Here is a 14,414-nt window from a genome sequence, read left to right on the forward strand (position 1 = left end):
ACACGTGGAATATCACGGAGCCTCATTTGCATACCTAATGAGCCACCATTTTTTTCAGAAGAGGCCCTTGCACAAGAAGGCGCGTCTACACTGCCCCTTCTTGCGCAAGAAAACCCCTCTTGCGCAAGGCCGTTACACCTATTACTTTTCAGGAAGAACGGCGTTGCGCAAGAGGGGTTTTCTTGCGCAAGAAGGGGCAGTGTAGACGCTCCTTCTTGCGCAAGGGCCTCTTCTGAAAAAAATGGTGGCTCATTAGGTATGCAAATGAGGCTCAGTGATATTCCACACGTAGCCTCATTTGCATACTACTCGCACAAGAAGCCGCGAGTGTAGATGTAGCCCAGGTGTCCTGCTGGCTGTTACGTGGACCAGATGGGAGTAGACCTGAGTCCATGTAGTTCAGTGTCCTGGCTCCGCAGTGACCAGTAGCAGGTGATTCGGGGCAGTTGCCCTAGAGCCCAGCAACTCAAAGGGGCCTGTGGCTCCGGGCCACCACTGCAGCTACTGCGGCAGTGGCTGGAGTCCCCGGCCCTTTAAATCGCCATGGGAACACCACACCGTGCATTCCAGGCTGGCCGGCCCCAGCCCTGTCCCTTCCGCCCGCGGCCCTGCCCCACTGGGCAGGTCCCCCCACTTGGCTCAGGGGCCCAGCAAGTCCGTCGGCCCCCCCGATTCAGTGGGAGGTGCAGCAAACCCCGCAGTAGCAGGTAGGGCTCACCGACCCCCACCTGGAAGGTTTCTTCTTGATCCCCAAGAGTGAGAGCGCGGCTCATGTCCCGCAGCGGGAGGGGCTGTATCCTGTCCCGAACTCTTTGTGCTCAGTACTGACTCTGGACGGCCACGGAAACGTCCAGCCCTTTTCTGAATCCTGCTCATCTCTTGGTTTTACTGATCTCCAGCAGCAGTGAGTTCCACAGGCCAACGGCATCTTTGTTCCACATCTGAATTTACTTTGTTCTTTGCATTCGAAAACCCTTATCAAAATGTCTGCCCATCTGCAAACTGCTGTCCCCATGACGAAGGGTGGAGCAGCACCCCTGCCTTTTCCCTCTCACCTCCCATGGCAGGCCCCTGCCTTTCCATCTGTAGTTTCTCTCGCTCATTTTCTCTCGCACTGGGATGCCTATGATGCAGGAATAATCTCAGTTGGCTTTTCCTAACCAGTGTGACATCCATACAGCTTGTTAGCTGATCTCTCCAGTTGCTGTCCAACCTGATAATGACTTCTTAAGGCCCCTGCCTCCCGCCCCCCCCCCCCCCCCCCCCAATCCAGCCAGTTTCATTTCCTCACAGCCCATCTCCTGGCCTCATGTCTGCAGGGTCACCCGAGTTCCCTTTAGCTTCCCAGGGCAGGAGCAGGGCTGAGCCACGTGCCTGACAGCCCCATAAAAAGTGGGTCATCAAACCATGCCCATGCCAGCGGACGTCACTGCTCCTTGAGCCTGCTTTCCAACTTGGCAGGATTAATCCTCGGCGCCAGGCACCAGCTGCTGGGCAATTGAGAAGGGAGAATTTCTTGTTGCTAGCAAAGTTAATGCCACCCCGTGAAGTAGGGCTCTGCTATTGTCCCCCCTTGTACAGAGCGGGAAACTGAGGCACAGAGCGCCTAAGGGACTTGGCCAAGGTCACACTGTGAGTCTGTGATGAAGCAGGGAATTGACCCTGGGTCTCCTATCTGCCAGAGGAGCGACCGAACCACTGGGCCACCCAGCATCTATTGTAGTGTGTAGCACACCCCCTTTCTCCACGCCCTCCTGTAGTGACTCTGTTCAGAGGAACAGTGAGGGACTGAGTAGAGGGGAACCCCGATCAGCGTGGGGCAGCCAACATCCAAGAGGCCCTGCTAGCAATCCTTCCAGGCAATTAGTCTCACTGTCCCTGTCCCTCAATCAGGCCGGGGGCAGCCAACAGTTAGTTTTAGAACAACGGTGTCTGGTGCCCTAGCTCCAGTGGGCTGCAGACCCAGCGAGGCTTCCTGGCCTATTGGTGGGGAGATGGGTGGCCAGGGGAAGGGGACACAGGGCCCTATCAGTGGCAGGGTAGTTTGCCACTACCTCATCAGGCATCCACCCACAGTACACTGGCCAGGCTACAAATAGTCCCACAGCCAAACCCTATTCGGCTTCCCTGGCTCCTTCCTCCCCTCCCACTCCAGGGGTAACTTGGTTTCCTGAGCCGTCTTCTGTCTCCTTTGGGGTGACCAGGAGAGGCAGCCCTAGCAGCTTATGGGGGCGGCTGGTTTCCAGCACCTCCGGCAGTGCTGCTAGGTCTCTGGCTGCTCCCAGCGGCTTAGTGGCATCTCTGGGTGAATCTCTGCTTTGTTTTTCAGCCGCGTCTGCTGGAGACTGGGCACAACCCGCCGAGGCTGGAAGCTACGCTGCTCGCGCCGTCTTTCAGCCCCTGAAGGAGCAGGGCCGGGTGCGACGGACGCCCCAACCCCCAGTGCCTTATTTGATTAACTCGCTGCCACACCCCAAAGCTCAGCCTCCACCCATCAGCTGCCTCCTGGGAAGGGTCTCCAGGGAGCCTGCAGGTCAGGACATGAGGCGCGCCCGGGGCGGGGCAGGGCAGAGAGCTGCTCAGGGTGGGGGCCGATAGTGTGTAGGAGCCAGACATTGCTCCATCCCAGCCTTGCATCAGTGGTTCCTTCCGCCTCTTCCCAGGACAGGGCGGGGTTCTGCTCTGTGGCTCCCTCTACTTCCTGTCCAGGAAGAGGGGAGCCAGGGTGCAGTTTTCCTTCCCTTTCCTGGGCTTCTGAAGTGACACTGATGTTGGTGGGATGCCCCCCGGGGCCCTCCAGCCTGGCTTCTGCTGTCTCCCCCCACAGGCTGCAGCAACCTCCAGGGTGGGGCCCGAGGCCCATTCCGTGCGCGTCCCCCTGGCTTGCTCTGCAGCCTGTTGATTGCTCCCTCCTGTGCTCGCCCCTGACCTCCTTTAATCTGCTTGCTTCTCCCTGCCTGGCTTCTCAGCCAGCCTCGCCTTTGGGCTCTTCTCCTCTCCCACCTGCTCCCCTCTGGGGGCGCGGTGCCTCCAGCCGCCTGGGCGAGCAGCATTGCAGATGCCCCAGGCCGGTGCTGCGCTCCCAGGCCAAGGTAAGAAACAGAAACAAGAGGGGCCATGAGTGATAACGGAGCTTCCCGGGAGCCAGCCTGGCAGTGGGAGGCCTCCCTCCTGCAGCCTCGTTCATCCTGGCCCCTAACGTCCTGCTTCTGCCACGCTGCTTCGTCAGGGGAACAGTCTCGGGGAATCCCCTCCCCCCCTTTGCCTGCCGGGGGACACTAGTGCAGAAAGCCCCGGATTGGAGCTCTGCAGCCTGCCGTGCGGGCATCGCCCAGTGCCCTGCGACAGGAGCTGTCCTGTGCACCCAAGCCCTGGCCCAGCCTCTGGGAGGCCTTTCGCTCGGCGGAACCGGTATGGTCGACCGCAAATGGGAAGCTACACGCCCAGCCCCGTCCCAGTCTGGCAGCAGAGCCTGGTGTTGGCAAACAACCCACGGACCTGGCAGAAAAGGCTCGCGAAGCCCCGGGCCAATGAGGCTTGCAAGGGGCTCAGCTGGATCTCCTTGAAAGCTCTGCCTAGGGCAGGTGGGTGCTGCCAGGGCGACGCAAAGCAAGCAAGCAGCGCTGCCAGCACTTCCTTCCCCAAAGAGGGAGGAGGCTGGGGGTGTGTCTGCCGCTCCTTGGACTCAGGTGGATGCCAATCAGCAACCTTGTGCAGCTGGCACCAGGAGGAACCAGGAAGCAGCTGGCTGCGGGGAGGTTGGCTGGAGACAAGCGCTCAGAGAAGGCCCCAGGTAAACACTCTGCTCTGGAAACTGCCCACTTGGAGGGATGGGGGGGTTGTTTGCCCCTGGCAGAAAGGGGGGAGGTTGTGCTGCTCAGCCAGGCTGCAGTTCTGGGTCTGTCTCAGGGCGAGGTTAGGGAACTGAAGCTACTTCCTCCTTCTGGGAGCTCTGCTGGCCAGGAGCCAGCTCTGGGGTTGCAGGTCCCTGAGGGGAAGGGGCAGGGGCAGGGTCCCCCATTCCTCTCCGCTCGGCCGCTAGCTGCGGAACAGAGCGCAGCTGCTGTTTCCTTTCTGCTGGCCCCACTTTTAAGGGTTTTCCCAAAGGAAAAGGGGCGAGAGACTGAATTCTTTGTACTGTACCTGGAAACTGAGTGGGCAGGGGCTGCTAATGGAAAAGATGGAGGCTCTTCCAGGGGGTTCTCTCTGCGGGGGCCAGGGCAGGGCCAGGGGATGAGGAAGGCTTGCAGAGCTGGCATTCCAGGGCGCCCCACAGCTGTTCAGCACTGTCCTTGGGGTGTTAGGAACCCCTGGCAGGATCTCACCTGCCAGGGTGGTTGGGTTGGCGCCACTGGGCGTGAGCAGGCTCTCGGCATCTCGGCTCAGGAGCCCCAGCCCTGAGGTGTCCACAAGCAGGGACTATATCTGAACATGTGCCGGGGCGTCTAGCTGGGGGCCCATAAGGGGAGCTGCTCAAATCCTCCCTCCCCCATCTCAGAGCCCTTAGACCCGCTCCGTTTCCTGCAGCTAGGCCTCCCGGCAGTGTCCATGGCAGGGGGCCGCCCTGTGGCCAGGCAGGGAGGCTGCAGGTTGGCTGGTTAGGGAATCAGTGCTCTTTTGGTAGGCAGGTCTCCCCGGAGCGGTGGTCTCTCCAGAGAGGGGAGGTCTCCCTTGACAGGTGGGGCAGGGTTCCAGGCTCCCTCCCCACTCTAGCTTGTGTCACCCCAGCCTGGCACTGGCGGGCAGGCTCCTGTGAGGAGAGAGGGGGGCGGCAGTGCTCACAGGACTCCCAGCTGCAGCAGCCGCTCCGGGGACGGGAGCTGGGAGCACACGGCAGGGTGGCCTGGCCCTTACACATGGCCAGTGATGCTGGCTGGGGACGAAGGAGGTCACAACCGCAATGCAGTGAGAGCAGCCTCCCAGAGGGCTGGAAATGCTGCTAGGACGGGCTGGCCTGGCACCTTTGGGCCTGAGAACCAGCCCCCCTCCAAATCTGATTGGCTGGGCTGAGGGGAGGAGCTGGGAGACGGATCCGGGGGAACCACCCCAACCTGTGAATTTGGGGATCATTAGCATCCCCCATTCCTCTCCGCTCGGCCGCTAGCTGCAGAACAGAGCACAGCTGCTGTTTCCTTTCTGTCAGCCCCACTTTTAAGGGTTTTCCCAAAGGAAAAGGGGCGAGAGACTGAATTCTTTGTACTGTATCTGGAAACTGAGTGGGCAGGGGCTGCTAATGGAAAAGATGGAGGCTCTTCCAGGGGGTTCTCTCTGCGGGGGCCAGGGCAGGGCCGGGGGGCTGAGGAAGTGCCTGAATTCTTTGTACCTGGCGAGAGACTGAATTCTTTGTACCTGGAAACTGAGCCTCTCCCTAGAACCAAAGGCTGGGCCTGCTGAGAGGGGGCGTGTGCAGCTCCTCACAGGCACCAGCGTAGAGAGAAAGAGATCCCTCCCCTCCCCTCCGGAGCTCTGCATCTCTCCCACCATGCCCCAGCGTACAAGGGGACACAAGTGCTAGGCAGCAGGCTAGAGCCAAGCTCTGCTTGTACTTTGAGCCTCCGGGAGCTGGGCAGGCCCGGCAGCAGTTTCACTTGGCACAGGCAGATGTTTGTCACCAGCACGCAGGGCAGCTGCATGCGATCTGGAATGCACTTTGCGCTGGGTTTGTTTCTGGGGCCTCTTAGCGCTCCCCGCCATCTGGCTGCGCCTGGGACAATGACTTCAAACACATGGGCAGAGCTGGAACTTCGGGTCCTGCCCACGGGGCATAGTCCAGATTCAGTTTCCATTTTCAGATGTGTAAAAGAGAGTCACGTTTACCACTCAGACGTGAGGCAGCAGTGAACGGTGCGGTGCTGTCTTCCGGAGTCTGCTGGCAGCCTGATGCAGGAGAGTGCTTTTGTCATCAGCATGGAGGGTGTTGACTCTGGAGCCTAATAACGACTCCTTACATGGCAGCATTTGCGAATTACTTTGCTGATTTGTAGCAGCTGGAAAAGGGGAAGCAGTGGGAGGGGAGTCCCTGGTTTGGGAAGAACTGGGTGTTACAGCTGGAAGCTGTGCACTTAAATTGCATGGCCTAATGACCTTAACGCAGGATCTGACACAGGCCAATGCAAGAGAGGAAACACATCCTCATCACCCTAGTAGCTGAACACCTCACATCATTCTTGGGCACTAGGTCTGGGTTGATCTCTTTTTACCAGTGGGAAACTGAGGCACAGACCGATCTAGTCTGCCCAAGGTCATGCAAGGAGTCTGTGGCAGAACCTCGGTCCGGTGTTTAATCACTAGACCCGCACTGTTCTTTTGCTCTCCAGCTTTCCCCTCTCCGAGCCATTGTTTCCACAGGGCACCATACCCCTGCTGCAATAGCCGAGCTGGAATCTGTGTGAAATTGGTTTATTTCTCCACGGTGCATTGTGGGTCAGTCACTGACTGGAACAGGGACTAGCCTGGCCCATAAGGGGCAGTTTGCTCTTTGGTGTGGGGGTTTTCTAGCCGGCCATGCCTCACCCTGACCAGAATGCAGCTCTGGTGTCTGGCTGCAGCATCAAGAACTACAGGGGCTTGTTTGAGACTTGCTGGGAGTATCCCTAAGAAATCTGTGGAGCCGGTTTCCCAAATTGTGGCTTTTCCTGTATAGAGTTGGCAGAGCAGAGGATTCCTTGCTGCTTCTCTCTCTCACTCACCCACACACCCCTTCCAGGAATAGCAGCCCAAGTACTGCAGGGATCAGCCCGGAGCTATAAAATCAATCGCATTTTCAGGTTAGCAATAGCGGCAGCTTCCAGGATGCATAATAGCCAGCTTTCTGGCTAAGATAGGGAAATACGAATCTACTATATGTTTTAGAATCTTTGTCGGTGTGTCCATCCATCCTGCTGTGATAGTCATTCACTCCGGAGCTCCTCTTAAATGGTGAGAGCTAGGACCACCACTTTGGCAGGCAGCTTCCTCTTATCCTGACTTAAAGCAAGTGCCAGAACACTAGGATGTGCCTGGAATTTGGTTGGTTCTCATAAAATGGAAAGGGAGGGGTCTGGTAGGAGGGATGGTTATACTGTAGAATGACCACAGGGGGGCAGCAAGGAACCAGAGAAGGGGCAGGTGTGGAGAAAGGGCCATCTACTATATATTTCAGAGAGTTTGTGTGTCTGTCTCTCCCCCCAGCTGGGGGCCATGCCATCACTTTCACTCTCAGCCCTGGGTAAGCCCCTGAAGGCAGGGTCAGCCCCTCCTGTCCCCTCACAGGGGCTGGAGCTCCACTGCAGAATGCAATAGGGCAGCTCTAGCCCCTTCCTGCCCTGGAGCCGTAGGATCAGTGGCTGGTGGGGCAGTGAAGCAATCTTGTACGCAACCCCTCCAGCCCCCGGTGTGAAAGGGAACCAGCCACCAATACGGGTAAAGCCAGCACAGCCAGAGGTAGGGGCTAGGTGGTCGTGCTCTGTTTAAGATATTCCAGCCTCTGGGGAGGGTTGAGGCTAAATGGCAATTAGAGCAGCCTCTGTCTCTCTCCCTTGTTGCAGTTCAGAGCACCGGAGAACCCGAAAAGGAACCAAAAATGGGCTCGGAAGGCCAGAACTTGGGAGAGGAACTGAACAACCAGCTCAACGACGCCCTGAGCAGACTAGCAAGCAAACAGATGTTCCAGTCGGACTGGGACATTGCTGCCTTTGCCATCTTCTTCACCTTCATTGGTAAGCAGGGGACTAAGCAACGGTGCGCTTGTGGGGGGCTACAAACCCAGCCCCACAGTGTCTGTAGAGCTGTTCTAACTCGCCTGCAGACAAGCAGCTGGAGTGGCCAGAGGTGCCTCCAGCAAAGGCCAAGGTCTTTGGGGCAAAGAGGCTCTGTGCATGCGTGCGCCCCTAGCACACCTGGGCTGGGGTGGTAGGTGCTCCTCTATACGCACAGTAAGACCATCCATCCAGCTGAAGGCCGGGAGGAACCCTTAGGTCCCCCCAGCTGACCAGGCCAGAGAACTCCATCTACGCATGAGCTCAAGAGAGATCCCTGCTGTTGATTTAAAGACACTGCATGATGGAGAACCCACCCCACCTTTCAGTAGTAGCTCTCCCTCCGGGCTGAAAATCTGCATCTTCTAGTCTGAATTAGTCTCCCTTGAGCCTCCAGCCAATCGGACACCCTCTGCCTGTTACATTAAAAGGATCCTGTCTCCACCAAGAGGCGCTGTGTCTGGAGATCTGGCCACCAGACTCCTTTCAAACAAGGCCTGGGCTGCAAGTAGACAGCAGGGAATCAGCTTTTAAAACTGAGCAGACTGTGCTGCTGTAACCCCCGGGGAGGGGTTGTCCCAGGTGGGCCAGGCTGCAGAAGGGGTGAGTCTGTTACAGCCCAGCGAGGTGCAGAAGCGCAGATGTTTAGTGCTGCAGGTCACAGTGCACTCCCTGGTGTGTTGGCCGAGATGGCAGCCAGCAGACAACCGTGCAGGCAAGTCCATCGTTCAGGAACGCGGTGAGAACAATCCCAACGCCAAGCTGCCTTTTGGCCAGGACTTGGTTACAGGTCACAGCACGGTGCTTTCTGCCACAGAGGACTGGCAGGAGGCCAGTGTGTGTGTGACATCACAGCAATGCGGATAGCCACGTACCCTCCGCTGACTCCTGCCTTGCTCCTCGGTACGATGAGCCATTCAGAGCTAGACAGGGGAGATGCTAACACCTACAGCTCCTAGAATGGGGTTTCCCCTTTGGAGTGTAGACGGACTCCCTCCCCCCGCAGCCATAAAGCCATGGCACGAAGCCTTTCCAGGCAGGGTTTATTACATGATTCTCAGCAAAAACTAAAACCACCCTGCTGGGATTATTCCGCTGGTGGCTGTTGCTATATCGGCTTTAACAGAGGATAAAGCGGGAGGCGGGGGGGGGGAGGGGGGACAGAGCTGGTATTAAGAATTCATCAAACCTCCCTGCCTTCCCCTCTGAGGACTAACACTTGGCACTACAGCCCAGTAACACGGATTCAGCCGAAGGCCGGGCCAGTGTCAGCGGCAGAGCTGAGGAACCCAGCAGGGGCCGAGCGCCCCCGCCCTAGTGCGGCTGAGGGAGTACGAAGGGCGTGGAACCCCGGCAAACATACTCGAGACGTGGGGAGCTGGTGATCAAAAGCTTGAACTAGGGCCACCAACCTGAGGGGGGCCGTGAGGGGACGGCCATCCCAGCCCCTTCCAAGGGGCGAGCTACAGCCAGCCAGCACCGGATCAGATCACGGGGCGAACACTCACCCCCCGGGCGCCTCCTGCTGGTCACTTAGGGAATGAGCATTTCTGCCCTGAAGTGCCCCCTTTCGGCAGGTATCTCGCCCGCTGTTACCATCTTCACCCAAGTCCCTCCCAGACCGGGCATCCTCCCCTCTGGGTACTGCCCTACCACAGTGCCCCACACTCAGGGGGGGGGGGTCCTCCTCCTCAGGGAACCCCCAGTCCCTTATGCTCACCTGGCCTCAGTGACCCACAACCTGTCCTTATCTAGCCCCTTTCCTCAGAGGCAAACTGCAGTCTGAAATGGCCACTCAGCTTTGGCAAGGGGATGGACCTGCTGCCTTTGCCTGCCCTGGCTCCCTCTGCAGCCTGGGAGAGAGGCTCCCCAGCCCTGCCTGCTCTGTCTCAGGAAGCCTCCAGCTTCCCTGGCAGCCAGGTCCCTCCTGCTCCCAGCCAGAGCAAGTGTCTGTTCTTCCTCCAGCAGCTCTTATACAGCCCCAGCTGGGCCCTAATTGGCTGCATCTGCCTCAGCTCTGGGGCTTTGCTCTGAGCCTTCTCCCAGGGAGGGGTTTTACCCTTAAAGGGCCAGTGCGGGCAGATGGCCCATCACAGCTCCCCAACGGCCACCTTGGGAGGAACGGGCAGGAATTAGTGCCTGTGGGTCTAACATCATAGCAGCCCTGGCAGAACTGGAACTTCTAGGTGCTAGTTTAAACTGGTTTAATTAAACAGGTGTAAACGGCTGGATGGGTGCTCTTCATTTGGTTTAAACCGGGCTTAGTGCACAGTTAGGAACTGGTGTAGGTAAACCGAAACAAGCCACCTCTTGAAGCCCAGGAGGAGCGTCCACACAGGAGGTTAACTGAACTGGTGTAGCTGTGTGTGCAGGTCAGGGTGTGTGCGCAGGCCCCCTGAGAAGCTGGATTCACACCCGTGGCTGTTTTCCTGGTCCTCCAGCACTTCCTGCGGAGGGAGGGGATGGAACCATGGAGTCACCCCGCCGGGTGACGCAGCAGCACTAGGGAGCATGCAAGGGTCAGAGAGGTGACAATGCAAGGAGGAGGCATTTGGGCTACTGCTCAGAATACAGCCCCAGGCAGGAAGGGCACCTGCAGTGGGTGTGTACGCTTGATGGGCCCAGGGGCTTGGAGGACTATGAGGCTCGGGTCTGACTCTAGTAGGTGCAGTCACTGCTGGTGCCCTGACAGAAGTGCTAGCGCATGGGTGGGACTGTAAGTTGACATAATGGCTTGATTCTCCCCCAGGGACTGTGCTCCTGCTGGTTCTCCTGGCTCTGATCCGCTGCTGCTGCTGCTGCTGCGACTGTGACTCTGGGGGGTTGCACAAGCAGGTAAGAGTCTGTTCCTGTGCTTGGTGTTCCACCACAGGGGCACGTGGCCAGTGGTCCTACAGCTCACAGGGAGAGGCAGGGCTGAGTTCCTCACACACCTCCGCCTGGATTCGAGGTTCAGTTAGCCTTCCCCACAGCAAAACCCAGACAGGGTCCTCTCACCACCGCCTTGGAGTGCGCCAGGGGCCACGGGGCTCTGTCCCAGCTGGAGAACTGGGCTGTGGGGTTGACGGGCTGTGGAGGCGCTCCTGGGCAGGGAGAAAGCCCAGGCAAACTTCAGCCTGGGGGCATAGCTCCTGCAGGTTCCCCCGGCTGGGGTGGGAAGGCATTTCTTGCAGTGACCCATGCTTTTCACAGTGGCCAGGAGGGAGGGTGGCTTTGGGCTTCCGGGGTTGATCTGGGACACGAGCCATCCCTGGGCAAGTCTCTTGCTGTAGGCAAAATGCAGCCACTTCCCTACCTGCCGGGGGAGCTGCAATGCATCAGGGACTAGGCGACGTGCAGGCGCGATACGGTGAGGTTTGCTCAGTCCTTTATGGCCCCCTCAAATGGCTCAACACGAGAAATCCCCCTCCAGGCGGATCTCCGTTTGCAGGCCTCCGTTTGTAGGGGGGCAGAGGCTGGGAAACGAACGCTGCTGCCGTCCTGGGGGAGCCGGAAGGGAGCCGGGTTCTTCCTTTTCACTCTTCCTTTTCCTTTTTTGTTTCAACACAATTAGGTCCCCAGAAAGAAAGTGGGCATTGATAACAAGGCCATGGAGCCGTAGCCCCGCCTCCTCCCTTGGACAGACAGATTCTGGAGCCAATGGGAACAAAGACTCTTCTTTGCTCGCTTCTTTCTGCTGCCCCGCAATCAAGGGCAGCTCGGACTCTCTAAATCTCGAGCGCTGGCTTCATGCAGCTGCGCGCCCCTGGCTCCAGCACTGGTCCCCCCACCCCCCTGCACCAAGGATCAAAAGGAATTCCTGTGCCGCTGAATCAGAGAGTGGCCCCAGCCGCCCCTTTGGGCCATTAGGGCCTCAGGGGGCAGCAGCTGTTGCTCCGCAGCCCAGGAGCAGGGATTCAAGGCCGTTCCTGGCAGGAGGGATCTCAGCTAGATGGGCCCTCGGGCCAGTCCTGGAAGGCAGCTCCCGGGGAGGTTGTCGCTATTACAGCAGGGCCCCCCAGGCACGCTTCCGGGGCCCTGAAAACATCCCTGGCTTTGTCCCTCCTGGAGCCCATCAGCTGACCCTCCAGTCTGGGAAGGAACAAGCCCCTGGCCGGAACCGACCACGGAAGCAAAGCACCCAGAGCTTGGTCCTGCTTTGCTGGAGACAGAGGGGGCGAATGCCTTGGCAGCCTTTCCCTCTGGAGCCCCCATTCACACAGCCACGGGGGGCCTTCTGGCAGCAGCCCAGCAGCTGAACTGCTGCCTGCAGTCCCCAAAAGGCGAGGGAGCTGCCTGTCTTACCAGCTGCATGTGTGCGCAGAGAACAGGCTCAGGGAGGAAGCGTGCTCCGTCCAACGTGCTCTGTCTCTAGGGGTCCAGCAGGAAGGAAGGCAGAGCTGAACTAGGGTAGTGCTGGTGCCGGCCTGGTGCCCGGACCGCCCCGCTCGCTTCCCACCCCATTCCCAGACAGCACTAGCGGGCCGAAGCTCAGAAAAAGCCAGAAGAGTCATTTCTTCCCTGCATGGATGGGTTTGCGTAGGGCTCGGTGGATGCAGTGCATGGTCGCTGGCCTTCTGCCAAGTCCTAAGGAGCCAGTAACCCCGTCCTGCTCTGAGCCATTGCCACACCCGCTGCCTTGTGCGGCGGTTAAGGGAGGGATCGGAGAACTCACCCCGTCCATCTCCCTCAGGGCTGGGCTAAGTCAATCTCCCCCGCCCCTGACTGAGGCACTGCCCCGCAGCAGGACATGGCCAGGAATGAGTAACTCTGCCAGGGGCTGGGAAGCCCCTGCAGGGGAAGTGGGCCGAGCACGCCCACTCTGAACCACGGTCCCTCAGCACACGGCCTCTGCCACCCCCAGCCCCAGTCCAGCACTTGGGCATATTCTGAGCCTGGCATTCGGAAAGAGGCCTCCTGGAGCCACTGGACTAAGTTTTGACAGGAGCTGGCCCGGCCAGGCGAAGGGAAGCCAGTCACAAGGACGGCCTTGCTCCGGGCAGGAGAGCGGCTTCGGACGCCTCCGCGAGGTCCTTCAAACGAGCAGTGGCCAGAGAGCACCTGGTACTACAAAGGCCTGTGGTTCTGTTCAGTCTGGGCTTGTTCTCCCTCCTCAGGGTGGAGTCTTTATCTGCCCCCCCCCCCCCGTCCTGTGAACACCCCAGCGGAGCCAAGACCTCGGCACAGCTGTGGGGTTGCACTGCCTCAGGAGCAGGTGTAAGAGCAGCCCATTCCGCTTTCCCCAGCCCCGGTAGCACTCGGTTTAGCGGAAGTGAGGGACACCCACAGCCGAACGGCCTCTGCTCTCTTTGGGCTCAGTCCTGGGAGATCACGAACTTCAGCGGCAGCTGGCACTGCCCACTTCCGCCCAGCAGGTTTGCGCCGATGCCCAGCTAGCAGCAGCGTGTTCTGGAAAGATTCATCCATTTCAGCAGCTCTGCTGGCTGCTGCTCCGCTCCCTCACCGCAGGCGGTGCACTGTAGCCCTGTGTGCGCATTAGAGTCCAGCTCAGAGTGCCACACCCTTCCCACTGGGCAGCTGCTCCTGTGCTTGTGACGGCCTCTCCCCTCCGCCCCCAGCTCTTCCCTAGCTAGAGCCCGTGGATGTGAAGGAGGGCAGTGGGGTCAATTTAATTAACATGCCAGCCAATGTCCTTCAGGTTTCTCGCTGCCTTGCGCCATCCGGGCGGTATGTCCAGGAAACTTTCTAATTTCATTTCTGAATCCAGGAAGAATTACTCGTGATTCTAAATAAAAAGCATGTGCTGGAGAGCAGCTGGCCTGGCGTGTCTGTACATTAAAGCCCTGGGGACACAGAGCAACGGGCCTGGGCTATTCCGTTGGGTGGCGGGCTGGCCGCTGCTGGACTGGAGATGCACAGGAGAGGTCTCGACCCTCTCTGCTTTGCTGTCCTCTGCTTGGGGATCATTTCACGAGCAATTCACAGCCCTGCTCTGGCCACTGTGACTTGCCCAGTTAGAATACCACTGCTAGGAGCTTCCCCCGAGAAGTGTCTTCCTCCACCCCTTACGGCTGCCCCTGCACCCTGCCCAAGATCAGTTAGGAGCCTGTGTTCTAGTGCTCAGTGCCCATGGAGACTGCCGCCCTGCCAGCATCCCTGCCGCCAGGACCGAGGACGATAATACCGTGAACTATCTAGGCACAGCAAAGCAGAGCCAGCCCTCCCTGACTCTGAGCCCTCTACCCAACCCTGCTGACAGAGAGGAAGAACTGGAGGTGTCCTGCTAAGGGGAAAATGAGCACGCTGGATGGGGGCTGAGGGGAAGGTGTTTGGCATGTGACAGGCTCCTGCCGGGTTTGACAATCTGACAGGAGCACACACATGGGGTGAGCAAATTGCACTGAACACTAGAGCAGCAGGTTCTTGAATCACGTGCTCTGCCTGAAAGGACACTGAAAACCAGGACAGCCAGAGTCCAGGAGCACTAGGCATTCACCCAGTGCAAAGCCCCATTCTCCTTGTGCTCACGGCAGCACAGGGGCTGCTTTCTACAGCCCAGCAGAGATCTGGCAGCCAGAAGGGTTCCAGTATCTCCTAAAGCGGAGGGCTTGTACGTACCGTGCATGAGCCACAGCTCTGAGCTGAGCCACAGACGGCCAACACCCAAAGCAGCTGGTAGCACTTAGGCGCCACAGCTCTTCTCTGCACTTCCTGAGCTGAGATGTTAGGAGATTGGGT

General features: G+C 58.9%; 1 protein-coding gene across 3 annotated transcripts; it reads left to right on the forward strand.

The window, feature by feature from the left end:
- Positions 1–575: 575 nt before the first annotated feature.
- SMIM22 (small integral membrane protein 22) lies at positions 576–13,486 on the forward strand. Of its 3 annotated transcripts, none has more exons than XM_075899242.1 (5): positions 576–707; positions 2,330–2,533; positions 7,527–7,697; positions 10,486–10,571; positions 11,290–13,486. In XM_075899242.1, exons 3-5 carry the CDS (start codon positions 7,562–7,564, stop codon positions 11,335–11,337), a joined length of 270 nt encoding a protein of 89 aa, XP_075755357.1. In that variant the 5' UTR covers positions 576–707; positions 2,330–2,533; positions 7,527–7,561; the 3' UTR covers positions 11,338–13,486. The 3 variants fall into 3 exon arrangements, with proteins under 3 accessions (XP_075755357.1, XP_075755356.1, XP_014429772.2); XM_075899241.1 differs by lacking the exon at positions 576–707 and adding an exon at positions 764–904; XM_014574286.3 differs by lacking the exons at positions 576–707; positions 2,330–2,533 and adding an exon at positions 2,667–3,793.
- The last annotated feature ends 928 nt before the right edge of the window (positions 13,487–14,414 follow it).

The sequence above is a fragment of the Pelodiscus sinensis genome, chromosome 16 (genome assembly GCF_049634645.1).
Source record: "Pelodiscus sinensis isolate JC-2024 chromosome 16, ASM4963464v1, whole genome shotgun sequence".
In the NCBI taxonomy this organism is placed as follows: domain Eukaryota; kingdom Metazoa; phylum Chordata; order Testudines; family Trionychidae; genus Pelodiscus; species Pelodiscus sinensis.